Source organism: Oncorhynchus nerka, linkage group LG8 (genome assembly GCF_034236695.1).
Source record: "Oncorhynchus nerka isolate Pitt River linkage group LG8, Oner_Uvic_2.0, whole genome shotgun sequence".
NCBI classification, from domain to species: Eukaryota; Metazoa; Chordata; class Actinopteri; order Salmoniformes; family Salmonidae; genus Oncorhynchus; species Oncorhynchus nerka.
This window is the reverse complement of record NC_088403.1, coordinates 64,915,350-64,934,002: the sequence shown is the minus strand read 5'-3', so window position 1 is coordinate 64,934,002 and position 18,653 is coordinate 64,915,350. Positions and strand designations below refer to the sequence as shown.

The following is an 18,653-nucleotide window of genomic DNA, read 5'->3' as shown; positions in this document are numbered from 1 at the left end:
CCAAGTCCATATTATGGCAAGAACAGCTCAAATAGGAAAAGAGAAATGACAGTCCATCATTACTTTAAGTATGAAGGTCATTCAATCCGGAACATTACTGTATACTCTGTACTGTGTATTATATGATTCTCTGGTAAACGAGTCACAGCCTTGAATGACATCATCAGTGTAGACATGGGATAAAGTGCTTCTTATAGTACCATTATGTTTGACAGTAATCTGATCTAATACTCAGAAACACAGTTCAGATGTGGTCCCCGCCTAACCGGTGACCCCCGCACATTGACTCTGTGCCTGATTTGATTTGATATTTCATAATGTTTTCTTAGCCCTGTGCAATGCCCTCTGAAAATGTAACTACTGTAATTTTGGACAACCACACTGTAACCTTCTGGTTGTGAGAGGTCAGCAGAGCTAGAGTTTAGTGGTTAGATGATGCCTACTAGACTGCCAAGATGAGATCGCATGGTTCTGGTCTGGAAGGTGCTGTCCATGGTCCTGGTCTGGTAGGTGCTGCCCGTGGTCCTGGTCTGGTAGGTGCTGCCCGTGGTCCTGGTCTGGTAGGTGCTGCCCGTGGTCCTGGACTGCCAGGTGCTGTCCGTGGTCCTGGACTGGCAGGCGCTGTCCCTGGTCCTGGACTGCTAGGTGCTGCCCGTGGGCTTGGACTGCTAGGTGCTGCCCGTGGGCTTGGACTGGTGGGCGCTGTCCATGGTGCTAGTGTAGCTCCACTGTCCGAGGTTAGCCATGGTGTCAGCCGACGTTGTCCATGGTGCTAGTTAGCATAGCCGACATTGTCCATGGTGCTAGTTAGCGTAGCCGACGTTGTCCATGGTGCTAGTTAGCATAGTCGATGTTGTCCATGGTGCTAGTTAGCGTAGCTGACGTTGTCCATGGTGCTAGTTAGCGTAGCCGACGTTGTCCATGGTGCTAGTTAGCGTAGCTGACGTTGTCCATGGTGCTAGTTAGCGTAGCCGACGTTGTCCATGGTGCTAGTTAGCGTAGCCGACGTTGTCCACGGTGCTAGTTAGCATAGCCAATGTTGTCCATGGTGCTAGTTAGCATAGCTGACGTTGTCCATGGTGCTAGTTAGCGTAGCCAACGTTGTCCATGGTGCTAGTTAGCATAGCTGACGTTGTCCATGGTGCTAGTTAGCATAGCTGACATTGTCCATGGTGCTAGTTAGCATAGCTGACATTGTCCATGGTGCTAGTTAGCATAGCTGACGTTGTCCATGGTGCTAGTTAGCATAGCTGACATTGTCCATGGTGCTAGTTAGCATAGCTGACATTGTCCATGGTGCTAGTTAGCATAGCTGACGTTGTCCATGGTGCTAGTGTAGTTGGTGCTTTCTATGATACTTGTTTAACCTTGTTGCTAGCTTAGCTGGTGTAGTCCATGGTCCTAGTCTACTGTTATTGCAAGAGCCATTTATTCTCAACATTAGCACCAACTGGTACTCTGAGCTGAAAGCTCAACCATGTATGTGGGGAAATAATCTTTATTTGATTCATTTTGGTTCATTCAAAAAGTTGTGTTTAACTAAGACAGAAGACTAGTAAGAAGGAGGAACCCTCTGTCTAGCTGGTGAGGCCCTGGCTGAGATAAACTGAATTGATAATGTACTTTCATTTAATGATACAAGGAGCGCTAGACTTTAGACACCGCTAATGTTAGACCCCGCTAACGTTAGGCACCGCTAACGTTAAACACCGCTAACGTTAGACACCGCTAACGTTAAACACCGCTAACGTTAGACACCGCTAACGTTAAACACCGCTAACATTAAACACCGCTAACGTTAGACACCGCTAACGTTAAACACCGCTAACGTTAAACACCGCTAACGTTAGACACCGCTAACGTTAAACACCGCTAACGTTAAACACCGCTAACGCAGACACCGCTAACGCAAACACCGCTAACGTTAAACACCGCTAACGTTAGACACCGCTAACGCAAACACCGCTAACGTTAAACACCGCTAACGTTAAACACCGCTAACGTTAAACACCGCTAACGTTAACACCGCTAACGTTAGACACCGCTAACGTTAGACACCGCTAACGTTAAACACCGCTAGCCCAATATCCAATTACATTCGCCAGTCTATTCCTATGACTACAGAAAGACAGCAATATTGTATTTAATATTGTTCAGTCGGATCTTATGAATACAAAAAGTTTATGATATTGTCTTAATATCGTTCGGTCATCTCTATCAACTTTCTCTGCAGGTACTTCCTGTACATTTTATTTGCTTGTGATTTTATTACACAATGCCCATTGTAGTGCTGGTTGCACTTTCACCCTTCACCATGCCCCTTAAATTAATCTCAGTTGTGAGGGATTCAACGTCTTGTCTCTGCCCTCCACCGAAAGAGTTGGACAGGCAACAGCGAACCTGGGGGGCAGGCAAAGAGAGCTGTGCTCTTTTAGGTTACCCACCTTGGCAGAGAGATGTTAATTAAAGGTTCTGTTCAGCACTTTCAAAATTAGCTGTGAAATGTGAAGCAGGGGGGCTGGCCATAAACCGCCGCCGCCGTCAGCGCGATCCACGACCTCTGACCCCAGCTGAGGGTGACTCGTCCTTGAAACATAATTAAGCTCACCTGGTGCAGTAGTTCAACAGGGGGAGAGAGGGGAGGAGGGAGGGAGAGGGGAGGAGGGAGAGAGGGGAGTGGGAATGGGGAGTACTTTGCTACACGGCCAGACTGAGCACTACTTTTTCCATTCCTTTCTTCATTCCTCTCCTGTCAGACTGCCCCCCTCCCCCTATCAGAACATCTTCTCTGGGTAAAATAGGCTTGTCAGACTGCCCCCCTCCCCCTATCCAAGCATCTTCTCTGGGTAAGAAAGGTCTGTCAGACTGCCACCCTCCCCCTATCCGAGCTTGCGTGCACTGATAGCCGCGGGTGGAATTTATTGGATTCTTACCATGAGAGGGATACACCGAGTGTCTGGATTCTTACCATGAGAGGGACACACCAGGAGGTTGGATTCTTACCATGAGAGGGCTACACCGAGTGGCTGGATTCTTACCATGAGAGGGATACACCAGGAGGTTGGATTCTTACCATGAGAGGGATACACCGAGTGGCTGGATTCTTACCATGAGAGGGAGACACCTTAGTGGCTGGATTCTTACCATGAGAGGGACACACCAGGAGGTTGGATTCTTACCATGAGAGGGAGACACCTTAGTGGCTGGATTCTTACCATGAGAGGGATACACCAGGAGGTTGGATTCTTACCATGAGAGGGACACACCAGGAGGTTGGATTCTTACCATGAGAGGGAGACACCTTAGTGGCTGGATTCTTACCATGAGAGGGATACACCAGGAGGTTGGATTCTTACCATGAGAGGGACACACCAGGAGGTTGGATTCTTACCATGAGAGGGATACACCAGGAGGTTGGATTCTTACCATGAGAGGGACACACCAGGAGGTTGGATTCTTACCATGAGAGGGATACACCAGGAGGTTGGATTCTTACCATGAGAGGGATACACCGAGTGGCTGGATTCTTACCATGAGAGGGATACACCGAGTGGCTGGATTCTTACCATGAGAGGGACACACCAGGAGGTTGGATTCTTACCATGAGAGGGAGACACCTTAGTGGCTGGATTCTTACCATGAGAGGGATACACCAGGAGGTTGGATTCTTACCATGAGAGGGACACACCAGGAGGTTGGATTCTTACCATGAGAGGGAGACACCTTAGTGGCTGGATTCTTACCATGAGAGGGATACACCAGGAGGTTGGATTCTTACCATGAGAGGGACACACCAGGAGGTTGGATTCTTACCATGAGAGGGATACACCAGGAGGTTGGATTCTTACCATGAGAGGGATACCCAGAGTGTCTGGATTCTTACCATGAGAGGGACACACCAGGAGGTTGGATTCTTACCATGAGAGGGACACACCAGGAGGTTGGATTCTTACCATGAGAGGGAGACACCTTAGTGGCTGGATTCTTACCATGAGAGGGATACACCGAGTGGCTGGATTCTTACCATGAGAGGGACACACCAGGAGGTTGGATTCTTACCATGAGAGGGAGACACCTTAGTGGCTGGACTCTTACCATGAGAGGGATACACCTTAGTGGCTGGATTCTTACCATGAGAGGGACACACCAGGAGGTTGGATTCTTACCATGAGAGGGACACACCAGGAGGTTGGATTCTTACCATGAGAGGGATACACCTTAGTGGTTGGAATCTTACCATGAGAGGGATACACCGAGTGTCTGGATTCTTACCATGAGAGGGAGACACCTTAGTGGCTGGATTCTTACCATGAGAGGGACACACCAGGAGGTTGGATTCTTACCATGAGAGGGATACACCGAGTGTCTGATGTTTCTTGTTGTTGATAGACTGCCAGCTTTCTCGCTTCTCCCCCTGTTCTGAAGCGTTTGTCTGAAATAGATTTTTTTTCTCTCCACCCAGGCTGCTGAAGCGAACAGTATTCGGCATCAATCCCAGCTGATTGGAGATTAAGATATTTCTATAAGTTTTTGTAAGGGATGCAATTGTGGAATATCTCCAGTGTACTCTCCCAGATGTCTGGAGCCTTTGTTATCTCTACAAACAGAGTGCTTGTCTATCAGTCATTTATCTGCCTCTCGCCGCCCTCTCCCTCTCCCTCTCCCCCTCCTAAAATTACTCCCACCCTCTCATTTTTGTGTCTCAGTATGATTATTTATGTTACTTCGATGTGTGTTAACGTGATATAATGTTTTGTATAGATTTTTGCTAAAGCAGATTTCACTGTTTTATTGTAATCTGTTGACGTCATTGGATCCTCGCCATGACATCACAGGATATACATCCAAGGTTGAGTTGAGCGTACATTTTCCCCCGACTAAATTCACAAACATGTCAAGACTAAATATTCACGTGCTTCACATGAATGACATAGCGTGTCATTATGGCAATTACTGCCAACCACCTATTAATGCATTAAAAATGGCAAGATGACAGCGCTACCCCAGGTGGGGACTAAAGTCACGAAGGCGCAGAAGTAGGTCGGCTCTTCGGCGTCTGTTACGGCATACATATTCATAAACCGTACCCAGTTGTTTTGCGGAGGTGATTCACTGAGACTGTTGGTCTGTTTATCGTGCTGATTTGGAGTGGCGTTCAGCGACTTCCTACGAGTTCCTTCGCCGTGCCAAATACATTTTTTTCCAATAGATGTTAATATTCAATACTCATGGTAGAATTGTTGTATTGTATTTAATGTAATGGCATTTGTTGTCAGGAATGGGCTTTTCATAACGACTATGTGCTGTATTTGTGGGCCAGGATGTCCTTCGATGCCTGTGAATAGGGGTTTGGAGTGTGGGAGAATGAATGCAACTGAGTTAGTCACCGGGGATATTACTTGCTCTGATAGTCCAAAACATGATGCTAATTCTGTCAGCTAGCATTACTCACTCAGCTCTAATACAATCAGACACTCCAACACAGCCGTAAAGCGGGCTAGATTGACCTCTGCTCAACTCCCAACAGTCTGCGTTACCATTTCTGGGGACTAGGACTGAGTGGGGAAAGAATACTGTAGGGATATGTGATTACACTAGTGAATTTGTATAGTTTGTATACTTGTTTGTGTTGGTTGAAGATCGAGCTGTAGACTGGTGTTTTTTTTCCCTATCTCGCAGCTCTCCTCCGGGACCACTAGCCGTTCTCAAACCTCTCCTCTGGGACCTCCAGCCGTTCTCAAACCTCTCCTCTGGGACCTCCAGCCGTTCTCAAAGCTCTCCTCTGGGACCTCTAGCCGTTCTCAAACCTCTCCTCTGGGACCTCTAGTCGTTCTTAAACTTCTCCTCTGGGATCTCCAGCCTTTCTCAAACCTCTTCTCTGGGATCTCCAGTCGTTCCATGTATTTGAACTGTTCCAGAGCTATCACACCCGATTTAACTTGTCAACTATTCGTCAAGCCCCTTGACTAGGTGAATCAGATGCGTGAGCTCAGAGCTACAACAACATTTTTGAAACGTCTGGGGTTCAACCGAGGAGAGGGTTGAGAAGCACTGATTAACAAAAAATATGACAAGTTTGAAAAGAAAAGAAAACATGCATATTGTTCCCTTCTAACATTAGCATATGCCATTCTAAAATGTACGTATCTGCATGGACTATGTTATGGTCATTACTCATGTTATAGCACGAATAGAAATCTCAGAGATCAATTGGTAATCTCTATTTTACCACCCCCAAAATATACCCCCTCACCGCATCTCTTTGCCCCTCTACCGGATGGAAACTACAAGTGCAATGGCTGTGCTGAACACATTGGCTGTGCTGAACACATTGGCTGTGCTGAACACATTGGCTGTGCTGAACACAATGGCTGTGCTGAACACATTGGCTGTGCTGAACACAATGGCTGTGCTGAACACATTGGCTGTGCTGAACACATTGGCTGTGCTGAACACATTGGCTGTGCTGAACACAATGGCTGTGCTGAACCTCTCCTAAACAGGTGTTCTACTCAGCTAGCCAGCACCTCTCCTAAACAGGTGTTCTACTCTGCTAGCCAGCACCTCTCCTAAACAGGTGTTCTACTCAGCTAGCCAGCACCTCTCCTAAACAGGTGTTCTACTCAGCTAGCCAGCACCTCTCCTAAACAGGCATTCTTCTCTGCTAGCCAGCACCTCTCCTAAACAGGTGTTCTACTCTGCTAGCCAGCACCTCTCCTAAACAGGTGTTCTACTCTGCCAGCCAGCACCTCTCCTAAACAGGTGTTCTACTCTGCTAGCCAGTACCTCTCCTAAACAGGTGTCCTACTCTGTTCTACTCTGCTAGCCAGCACCTCTCCTAAACAGGTGTTCTACTCTGCCAGCCAGCACCTCTCCTAAACAGGTGTTCTACTCTGCTAGCCAGCACCTCTCCTAAACAGGTGTTCTACTCTGTTCTACCTCTCCTAAACAGGTGTTCTACTCTGCCAGCCAGCACCTCTCCTAAACAGGTGTTCTACTCTGCCAGCCTCAAACAGGTGTTCTACACCAGCTCCTAAACAGGTGTTCTACTCTGCTAGCCAGCACCTCTCCTAAACAGGTGTTCTACTCTGCTAGCCAGCACCTCTCCTAAACAGGTGTTCTACTCTGCTAGCCAGCACCTCTCCTAAACAGGTGTTCTACTCTGCTAGCCAGCACCTCTCCTAAACAGGTGTTCTACTCTGCTAGCCAGCACCTCTCCTAAACAGGTGTTCTACTCTGCTAGCCAGCACCTCTCCTAAACAGGTGTTCTACTCTGCTAGCCAGCACCTCTCTAAACAGGTGTTCTACTCTGCTAGCCAGCACCTCTCCTAAACAGGTGTTCTACTCTGCTAGCCAGCACCTCTCCTAAACAGGTGTTCTACTCTGCTAGCCAGCACCTCTCCTAAACAGGTGTTCTACTCTGCTAGCCAGCACCTCTCCTAAACAGGTGTTCTACTCTGCTAGCCAGCACCTCTCCTAAACAGGTGTTCTACTCTGCTAGCCAGCACCTCTCCTAAACAGGTGTTCTACTCTGCTAGCCAGCACCTCTCCTAAACAGGTGTTCTACTCTGCTAGCCAGCACCTCTCCTAAACAGGTGTTCTACTCTGCTAGCCAGCACCTCTCCTAAACAGGTGTTCTACTCTGCTAGCCAGCACCTCTCCTAAACAGGTGTTCTACTCTGCTAGCCAGCACCTCTCCTAAACAGGTGTTCTACTCAGCTAGCCAGCACCTCTCCTAAACAGGTGTTCTACTCTGCTAGCCAGCACCTCTCCTAAACAGGTGTTCTACTCTGCTAGCCAGCACCTCTCCTAAACAGGTGTTCTACTCTGCTAAACCTCTCTAAACAGGTGTTCTACTCTGCTAGCCAGCACCTCTCCTAAACAGGTGTTCTACTCTGCTAGCCAGCACCTCTCCTAAACAGGTGTTCTACTCTGCTAGCCAGCACCTCTCCTAAACAGGTGTTCTACTCTGCTAGCCAGCACCTCTCCTAAACAGGTGTTCTACTCTGCTAGCCAGCACCTCTCCTAAACAGGTGTTCTACTCAGCTAGCCAGCACCTCTCCTAAACAGGTGTTCTACTCAGCTAGCCAGCACCTCTCCTAAACAGGTGTTCTACTCTGCTAGCCAGCACCTCTCCTAAACAGGCGTTCTTCTCTGCTAGCCAGCACCTCTCCTAAACAGGCGTTCTTCTCTGCTAGCCAGCACCTCTCCTAAACAGGTGTTCTACTCTGCTAGCCAGCACCTCTCCTAAACAGGTGTTCTACTCTGCTAGCCAGCACCTCTCCTAAACAGGTGTTCTACTCTGCTAGCCAGCACCTCTCCTAAACAGGTGTTCTACTCTGCTAGCCAGCACCTCTCCTAAACAGGTGTTCTACTCTGCTAGCCAGCACCTCTCCTAAACAGGTGTTCTACTCTGCTAGCCAGCACCTCTCCTAAACAGGTGTTCTACTCTGCTAGCCAGCACCTCTCCTAAACAGGTGTTCTACTCTGCTAGCCAGCACCTCTCCTAAACAGGTGTTCTACTCAGCTAGCCAGCACCTCTCCTAAACAGGTGTTCTACTCAGCTAGCCAGCACCTCTCCTAAACAGGTGTTCTACTCTGCTAGCCAGCACCTCTCCTAAACAGGTGTTCTACTCAGCTAGCCAGCACCTCTCCTAAACAGGTGTTCTACTCTGCTAGCCAGCACCTCTCCTAAACAGGTGTTCTACTCTGCTAGCCAGCACCTCTCCTAAACAGGTGTTCTACTCTGCTAGCCAGCACCTCTCTTAAACAGGTGTTCTACTCTGCTAGCCAGCACCTCTCCTAAACAGGTGTTCTACTCTGCTAACCAGCACCTCTCCTAAACAGGTGTTCTACTCAGCTAGCCAGCACCTCTCCTAAACAGGCGTTCTACTCAGCTAGCCAGCACCTCTCCTAAACAGGCGTTCTTCTCTGCTAGCCAGCACCTCTCCTAAACAGGTGTTCTACTCTGCTAGCCAGCACCTCTCCTAAACAGGTGTTCTACTCTGCCAGCCAGCACCTCTCCTAAACAGGTGTTCTACTCTGCTAGCCAGCACCTCTCCTAAACAGGTGTTCTACTCTGCCAGCCAGCACCTCTCCTAAACAGGTGTTCTACTCTGCTAGCCAGCACCTCTCCTAAACAGGTGTTCTACTCTGCTAGCCAGTACCTCTCCTAAACAGGTGTTCTACTCTGCTAGCCAGTACCTCTCCTAAACAGGTGTTCTACTCAGCTAGCCAGCACCTCTCCTAAACAGGTGTTCTACTCTGCTAGCCAGCACCTCTCCTAAACAGGTGTTCTACTCTGCTAGCCAGCACCTCTCCTAAACAGGTGTTCTACTCTGCTAGCCAGCACCTCTCCTAAACAGGTGTTCTACTCTGCTAGCCAGCACCTCTCCTAAACAGGTGTTCTACTCTGCTGCACCTTCCCAAACAGGTGTTCTACTCTGCTTGCCGGCACCTCTCCTAAACAGGTGTTCTACTCTGCTTGCCGGCACCTCTCCTAAACAGGTGTTCTACTCTGCTTGCCGGCACCTCTCCTAAACAGGTGTTCTACTCTGCTTGCCGGCACCTCTCCTAAACAGGTGTTTGTTTCTTTTACCTCCAGGTTGACCTTTTCATGGCGAACATGTCACTGTTGTGTCGTTGTAGTGCTTTCACACAGTCCTGTTTGATACAAACAGGTGTTTACTAAACAGTTGGTTATTATTGCTGGTGTAGTTCCTGTTGTCAATCAACAAAAGATGGCCTTGTTCACTAAGGCAACCTGTCATAAACATCTCATTGGGAGAGCTCTAACTGTATACTGTAATCTCCCTTCGCCTCAGACAGAACAAGGTGTGCAAGAGATAGAGAGAGAGATGGACAGAGCGAGAGATGGACAGCGAGGGATGGATAGATTGAGAGAGACACAGAGAGAGAAATTGACAGCGAGGGATGGATAGAGGGAGAGACAGAGAGAGAGATGGACAGCGAGGGATGGATAGAGGGAGAGAGACAGAGAGAGAAATGGACAGCGAGGGATGGATAGAGGGAGAGACAGAGAGAGAGATGGACAGCGAGGGATGGATAGAGGGAGAGAGAGAGAGAGCGACGGATGATAGAGGGAGAGAGAGAGAGATGGACAGAGAGAGAGAGAGAGAGGGAGGACAGAGAGAGAGATTGAGAGCGAGGGATGGATAGAGGGAGAGAGAGAGAGAGTGACGGATGATAGAGGGAGAGAGAAAGATGGACATAGAGAGAGATGGACAGAGAGAGATAGAAGGATGATAGAGGGAGAGAGCGAGAGAGAGAGAGAGGGATGGATAGAGGGAGAGAGAGGAGGACAGAGAGAGAGAGAGATTGAGAGCGAAGGGATGGATAGAGGGAGAGAGAGAGAGAGCGACGGATGATAGAGGGAGAGAGATAGATGGACATAGAGAGAGAGAGGGATGATAGAGGGAGAGACAGAGATGGACAGAGAGAGAGATAGAGAGGGATGGATAGAGGGAGAGAGAGGAGGACAGAGAGAGAGATTGAGAGCGGGGGATGGATAGAATGAGGAGAGCGGCAGAGAGATACACAGAGGGAGGGGTGGATACAGGGAGAGATATATAGAGAGAGAGAGATGAAGAGGGACATATAGAGGGGTGGAAAGTGATGAGAGAAATCGAGAGAGGGTGCATGGAGAGAGAGAAGTTGTGAGCATCATGCCAGCCCATATTAAGCAGCCTCTAGTGACAGCACTGCGTCAGCAGCAATAACTCTTACGTGTGTGGGCAGGTGGTATAGACGTTGTGCCTGTTGCTTACGTTACTGTGGGATCATGGGTCACTGTCTCATCCCTTTGTTTTTACATTGTGCCTGACCGATGCACACTGCAGTCTCGGCTGGCTGAGGGTAGGTGGAGGAGTGGGGTGTATCTATCTTTATGGGCGACCAGCTGAGACCACATGTGATGAACATGCTAATTGGTATGCCGGCCGGGGCTCTGACAGCCTCCCACTCAGCCACACACGCATGTGCTCCCATTGCCACGGCTCTTGGGCCCCGCTGATAAAGGGGAACCACGGCACTAAGATCCCTCCCCCTAACAGTCTTTACTCTGCCTACACCCCAATGGACATGTCTTTTTTTGTTTCATCTCTGCTACGGTTATGATGTATATAGTGATATGTCTATTTTCTTATTGTTTATTATTACTATTTTCATTATTTTATTTAACTTAGTCCTGCATGTTGGAGCTCAAAGCATAAGAATTTCACTGTACCCAAAATTCACATTTGCAACCCTGTACATGTGACTGTTAAACACTCTGAATCTTATCGCTAGTGCCCTCCTCTCTTCAGAAACACAGTAAATCCCCTGGACTATCAGCTAGTAAAACAATGAAACTAGAGTTCACTAAGCCGCTCCACTTCGAGTTTCTACTTTCTTTCTCTCCCTCTTTTTCTTAGTTTTTTTCATACATTTCTTGTTTCTCACTGGCTTTGTGTTTCTGAATGTTTATCAACCCCCCCCCCCCCCCCACCCGTTCAGCTTTGTGTTTCTAAATGGTTATCAACCCCCCACCCGTTCAGCTTTGTGTTTCTAAATGGTTATCATTATTCTACATTGTGCGAGCGATTATGAGAACTAACGATGCATTGAGACAGCTAACAGTGCATTGAGACAGCTAACAGTGCATTGAGACAGCTAACAGTGCATTGAGACAGCTAACAGTGCATTGAGACAGCTAACAGTGCATTGAGACAGCTAACAGCGCATTGAGACAGCTAACAGTGCATTGAGACAGCTAACGTTGCATTGTGACAGCTAACGGTGCATTGAGACAGCTAACAGTGCATTGAGCCAGCTAACAGTGCATTGTGACAGCTAACAGTGCATTGAGACAGCTAACAGTGCATTGAGACAGCTAACGTTGCATTGTGACAGCTAACAGTGTATTGAGACAGCTAACAGTGCATTGAGACAGCTAACAGTGCATTGAGACAGCTAACAGTGCATTGAGACAGCTAACGTTGCATTGAGACAGCTAACGTTGCATTGTGACAGCTAACAGTGCATTGAGACAGCTAACAGTGCATTGAGACAGCTAACAGTGCATTGAGACAGCTAACAGTGCATTGAGACAGCTAACAGTGCATTGAGACAGTTAACAGTGCATTGTGACAGCTAACAGTGCATTGAAACAGTTAACAGTGCATTGAGACAGCTAACAGTGCATTGAGACAGCTAACAGTGCATTGAGACAGCTAACAGTGTATTGAGACAGCTAACAGTGCATTGAGACAGCTAACAGTGCATTGCGACAGCTAACAGTGCATTGAGACAGCTAACGTTGCATTGAGACAGATAACAGTGCATTGAAACAGCTAACAGTGCATTGTTAGCTGTCTCAATACACTGTTAGCTGTCACAATCGCTCGTTCAATGTAGAATTATCAATAATGTCATGTCATCCTGACATCACACTATCATAGTACTAGCATGTACAGTAAAAATGAAGCAGTGAATGCTTTGGCTCAAATCTTTCCCATGACCGTCTAGTCTCATCTCATCTTTCTGTTAGCACACTATTGTCACTATGAAGTGACTCATTAAGACCGCAGGCTCCTCTGCTCTGCTGCCACCACACCTGGAAATAGCATGTGTGTTTGTTTACAACTCAGCTTCTCCTCTCCCAGACCCAGACATCAACAGCCACTGTTTGGCAACACACAGGATGTTTAGACACCACACTGTGCATCACTGATAGCAAACCTAGCGGTTAGGGTGTTGGGCCAGTAACCGAAAGGTTGCTGGTTCGATACCCAAACCTAGATGGTGGTAGAGTCACTTTAATAACTCTACCTACATGTACATATTACCTCGACTAACCGGTGCCCTCTGCACATTGACTCTGTACCTGTACCCCCTGTATATAGCCTCCACATTGACTCTGTACTGGTACTCCCTGTATATAGCCTCCACATTGACTCTGTACCTGTACCCCCTGTATATAACCTCCACATTGACTCTGTACCTGTACCCCCTGTATATAGCCCCCACATTGACTCTGTACTGGTACCCCCTGTATATAGCCTCCACATTGACTCTGTACCGGTACCCCCTGTATATAGCCCCCACATTGACTCTGTACTGGTACCCCCTGTATATAGCCTCCACATTGACTCTGTACTGGTACTCCCTGTATATAGCCTCCACATTGACTCTGTACCTGTACCCCCTGTATATAGCCTCCACATTGACTCTGTACCTGTACCCCCTGTATATAACCTCCACATTGACTCTGTACTGGTACCCCCTGTATATAGCCTCCACATTGACTCTGTACCGTACCCCCTGTATATAGCCCCCACATTGACTCTGTACTGGTACCCCCTGTATATAGCCTCCACATTGACTCTGTACTGGTACTCCTGTATATAGCCTCCACATTGACTCTGTACCTGTACCCCCTGTATATAGCCTCCACATTGACTCTGTACCTGTACCCCCTGTATATAACCTCCACATTGACTCTGTACCTGTACCCCCTGTATATAGCCCCCACATTGACTCTGTACTGGTACCCCCTGTATATAGCCTCCACATTGACTCTGTACCGGTACCCCCTGTATATAGCCCCCACATTGACTCTGTACTGGTACCCCCTGTATATAGCCTCCACATTGACTCTGTACCGGTACCCCCTGTATATAGTCTCCACATTGACTCTGTACCGGTACCCCCTGTATATAGACTCTACTACACCTGTTGTATTCAGTATTTCACTGTAAGGTCTACTACATATGTTGTATTCAGCATTTCACTGTAAGGTCTACTACACCTGTTATATTCAGCATTTCACTGTAAGGTCTACTACACCTGTTATATTCAGCATTTCACTGTAAGGTCTACTACACCTGTTGTATTCAGCATTTCACTGTAAGGTCTACTACACCTGTTGTATTCAGCATTTCACTGTAAGGTCTACTACACCTGTTGTATTCAGCATTTCACTGTAAGGTCTACTACACCTGTTGTATTCAGCATTTCACTGTGAGGTCTATTACACCTGTTGTATTCAGCATTTCACTGTAAGGTCTATTACACCTGTTGTATTCAGCATTTCACTGTAAGGTCTACTACACCTGTTGTATTCAGCATTTCACTGTAAGGTCGACTACACCTGTTGTATTCAGCATTTCACTGTGAGGTCTACTACACCTGTTGTATTCAGCATTTCACTGTAAGGTCTACTACACCTGTTGTATTCAGCATTTCACTGTTAGGTCGACTACACCTGTTGTATTCAGCATTTCACTGTGAGGTCTACTACACCTGTTGTATTCAGCATTTCACTGTAAGGTCTACTACAACTGTTGTATTCAGCATTTCACTGTTAGGTCTACTACACCTGTTGTATTCAGCATTTCACTGTGAGGTCTACTACACCTGTTGTATTCAGCATTTCACTGTAAGGTCTACTACACCTGTTGTATTCAGCATTTCACTGTTAGGTCTACTACACCTGTTGTATTCAGCATTTCACTGTAAGGTCGACTACACCTGTTGTATTCAGCATTTCACTGTGAGGTCTACTACACCTGTTGTATTCAGCATTTCACTGTAAGGTCTACTACACCTGTTGTATTCAGCATTTCACTGTAAGGTCTACTACACCTGTTGTATTCAGCATTTCACTGTAACTCTACTACACCTGTTGTATTCAGCATTTCACTGTAACTCTACTACACCTGTTGTATTCAGCATTTCACTGTAAGGTCGACTACACCTGTTGTATTCAGCATTTCACTGTGAGGTCTACTACACCTGTTGTATTCAGCATTTCACTGTAAGGTCTACTACACCTGTTGTATTCAGCATTTCACTGTAAGGTCTACTACACCTGTTGTATTCAGCATTTCACTGTAACTCTACTACACCTGTTGTATTCAGCATTTCACTGTAAGGTCTACTACACCTGTTGTATTCAGCATTTCACTGTAAGGTCTACTACACCTGTTGTATTCAGCATTTCACTGTAACTCTACTACACCTGTTGTATTCAGCATTTCACTGTAAGGTCTACTACACCTGTTGTATTCAGCATTTCACTGTAAGGTCGACTACACCTGTTGTATTCGGTGCATGTGACAAATAACATTTGATTTGATTGACAGATTTTTAATCTTATCAAATGTGCCGTTGAGAAAGGCATTTAACCCTATTTTTCTCCAGGGGCGCCGTGCTACTATGGCTGACCCTGTAGGTGACAATAAATCCTGTATGTTTTTTATTTTTTTATTTACATTTTTAGGAATGTCTTTCTTTCTTTTTTTCCTAGCTGCTGAAAAGGCGGCCGCTGATCTAAAGAGAGTTGAAGACGCGTACGAAACGGTGTACATGGAAATCAGGTAAGAGAAGACATCTTGGATACTCTTCATCCTCTTGGCCCAATTGCCCTTAGAAAGAACTGAACGCTGAGCGTCTTTGCTTTCCCTGATGACGGGTACACAGTAATGAGTTTGCATTGTTAGGGACCCTAGGTGAATTTTAATGATGAAAAACAAAATGCTCCTGGTTGCCTGCCGTGCGCTAGTCGAGAGAGGCTATTCTAATTCATTTCTCTTCTGCAACATGGTATTTGTCAGAGCATGAATAATCCAAAACTTTTGACAGAATTCACTGTCTCAAGACAGGTGTAAAACAAAATAGCTGACAATTATGCCATGTTGTAATTGTGTAGCTCTGTGGAAGAAAAAAAAAGTGAAATGCTGTCACAAATTCAGAATAGCCAAAAGATTTGAACATACATATTCATGTAGAGGGTTGTAAAGGTTGTAGTTGACCATTTTTGCTGTTACTTTTCTTTCATTTACTTCAAGCAGACATCGGATTTGACCATTTCCCCAGGAACGAATGACTTTACACTAGCGATACAGTAAACAGAGGACATGTCATGCATACCATTGAGCACAAAACACACACTTGCTAACATGCAATAATACCACATAGGAATACATGTTCCAGCGTGATCACACAGTGGGAAAAAAGCCACTGCAGGATTTCCTATTACAGCCAGTCGTTCCCGAGATGTTTGCACAGAGCTCTTAGCCAGACATACAGACAGTCAGATATACAGACATGCAGGCAGGCAGGCAGGCAGGCAGGAAGGCAGGCAGGCAGGCAGGCAGGCAGGCAGGCAGGCAGGCAGGCAGGCAGGCAGGCAGGCAGACAGACAGACAGGCAGGCAGGCAGACAGACAGACAGACAGACAGACAGACAGACAGACAGACAGACAGCCAGACGGCCATACAGACAGTCAGATATACAGACAGGTAGGCAGACAGACAGACATCCATACAGCCAGCCAGACGGCCATACAGACAGTCAGATATACAGACAGGTAGGCAGACAGACAGACATCCATACAGCCAGCCAGACAGTCAGATATACAGACAGGCAGGCAGACAGCCAGACAGACAGACAGACAGACAGACAGACAGACAGACAGACAGACAGGCAGGCAGACAGACAGCCAGACGGCCATACAGACAGTCAGATATACAGACAGGTAGGCAGACAGACAGACATCCATACAGCCAGCCAGACGGCCATACAGACAGTCAGATATACAGACAGGTAGGCAGACAGACAGACATCCATACAGCCAGCCAGACAGTCAGATATACAGACAGGTAGGCAGACAGCCATACAGACAGTCAGATATACAGACAGGTAGGTAGACAGACAGACATCCATACAGCCAGCCAGACAGTCAGATATACAGACAGACAGCCAGCCAGACGGCAGCGTCGATAGGGAGTTGCTACTGTACTCTAGACCCGGGGCTGGTAAACTGTTCATTACACTGGGGAGACAGGAGATAGGCAGCTACAATCAGAGAGTTGTGGAAAGGTCAAGCTGTTATAATGAAAATAAAGCCTGTGTGAGCGAAGGGAGAAAGATTCTAGCATGACTCCAGTTGTTCTACTTCTTCATTTCCCACCCTGCTTTGAATGCTCCTGGTGAAATGATTCCCCTGGTGAAATGATTCCCCTGGTGAAATGATTCCCCTGGTGAAATGAATCCCCTGGTCAAATGATTCCCCTGGTCAAATGAATCCCCTGGTGAAATGATTCCCCTGGTCAAATGAATACCCTGGTCAAATGAATCCCCTGGTCAAATGATTCCCCTGGTGAAATGATTCCCCTGGTGAAATGATTCCCCTGGTCAAATAATGCCCCTGGTCAAGTGACCCATGTGCACCCCATATCAACCATGCATGGTGGAACAAGATATATGACTCATCTCTCTCTCTCTCTTTCACTCAATTTCAATTGAAGGGCTTTATTGGCATGTGAAACATATGTTAACATTGCCAAAGCAAGTGAAATAGATAATAAACAAAAGTGAAATAAACAATAAAAATGAACAGTAAACATTACACTCACAAAAGTCACAAAATTATAATGTTATTTAAAATGTAATTTCATGTGTATATACAGTGTGGTAATGATGTGCAAATAGTTAAGGTAAAAAAGGAATATGTGTCTCTAATATGGTCATACATTTGGCAAGAGGTTAGAAAGTGCAGCTCAGTTTCCACTTCATTTTGTGGGCAGTGAGCACATAGACCTGTCTTCTCTTGAGAGCCAGGTCTACCTTCGGCGACCTTTCTCAATAGCAAGACTATGCTCACTGAATCCGTACATAGTCAAAGCTTTCTTTAGGTTTGGGTCAGTCGCAGTGTACTCTGTATTTAGGGGCATTCTAGTTTGCTCAGTTTTTTGTTAATTCTCTCCAATGTGTTAAAAGTAATTATCTTTTTGTTTTCTCATGATTTGGTTGGGTCTAATTGTGTTGCTGTCCTGGGGCTCTGTGGGGTCTGTTTGTGTTTGTAAACAGAGCTCCAGGACCAGCTTGCTTAAGGGACTCTTCTCTTCTTGGTGGATGGGGACTACCAGCTCTCTGTAACCTAGAGGGCAACCAGTAGGTCTGTCTCCTCTATACCACCCACCTGGTAGTGTGGTGGATGGGGACTACCAGCTCTCTGTAACCTAGAGGGCAACCAGTAGGTCCTTCTCTCTGTAACCTAGAGGGCAACCAGTAGGTCTGTCTCCTCTATACCATGTTTCACACCTGGTGGTTTGGTTGATGGGACTACCAGCTCTCTGTAACCTAGAGGGCAACCAGTAGGTCCTTCTCTCTGTAACCTAGAGGGCAACCAGTAGGGTTCATCTCTCTGTAGGTGATGGCTTTGTTATGGAAGGTTTGGGAATCACTTCCTTTTAGGTGATTGTAGAATTTAACAGCTCTTTTCTGGATTTTGATCATTACCGGGTATCGGCCTAGTTTTGCTCTGCTTGCATTATTTGGTGTTTTATGTTGTACACGGTTGGCAGCAGCTTTCCACCAAGGTGTTTGTGTCCTGGGTGGCGTCCTGGTAATACTATTGTAGTCGTTCAACCATTCGCAACCAGAGCTCACGCTGATGTCGGCTTAGTTCGCCGTGAATTGGGTCACGGGGGATCTTATAGAAATTTATAAAAGGGGATGGTTCATCCTTTCCAACCAATGCCTATTCACGTGGGTGTGGCCACTGATTGAGCATATTTTACTTATGAAAACAATTCCCTCATTTTAAAAACTAAAATGACATGTAATCTAGTTTCATATTTAAACATTTA

The 18,653-nt window shown here is 46.7% G+C and overlaps 1 protein-coding gene across 4 annotated transcripts in view; it reads left to right on the top strand.

The window, feature by feature from the left end:
* The window catches only part of LOC115133681 (glucosidase 2 subunit beta-like), a 321,308-nt gene that overhangs the window by 186,583 nt on the left and 116,072 nt on the right, over positions 1-18,653 (top strand). For all 4 annotated transcript variants that reach the window (XM_065021985.1, XM_065021984.1, XM_065021987.1 and 1 more), the window contains exon 11: positions 15,308-15,377. In XM_065021985.1, coding sequence (XP_064878057.1) covers positions 15,308-15,377 — 70 coding nt within the window. The remainder of the gene's footprint in view (positions 1-15,307; positions 15,378-18,653) is intronic.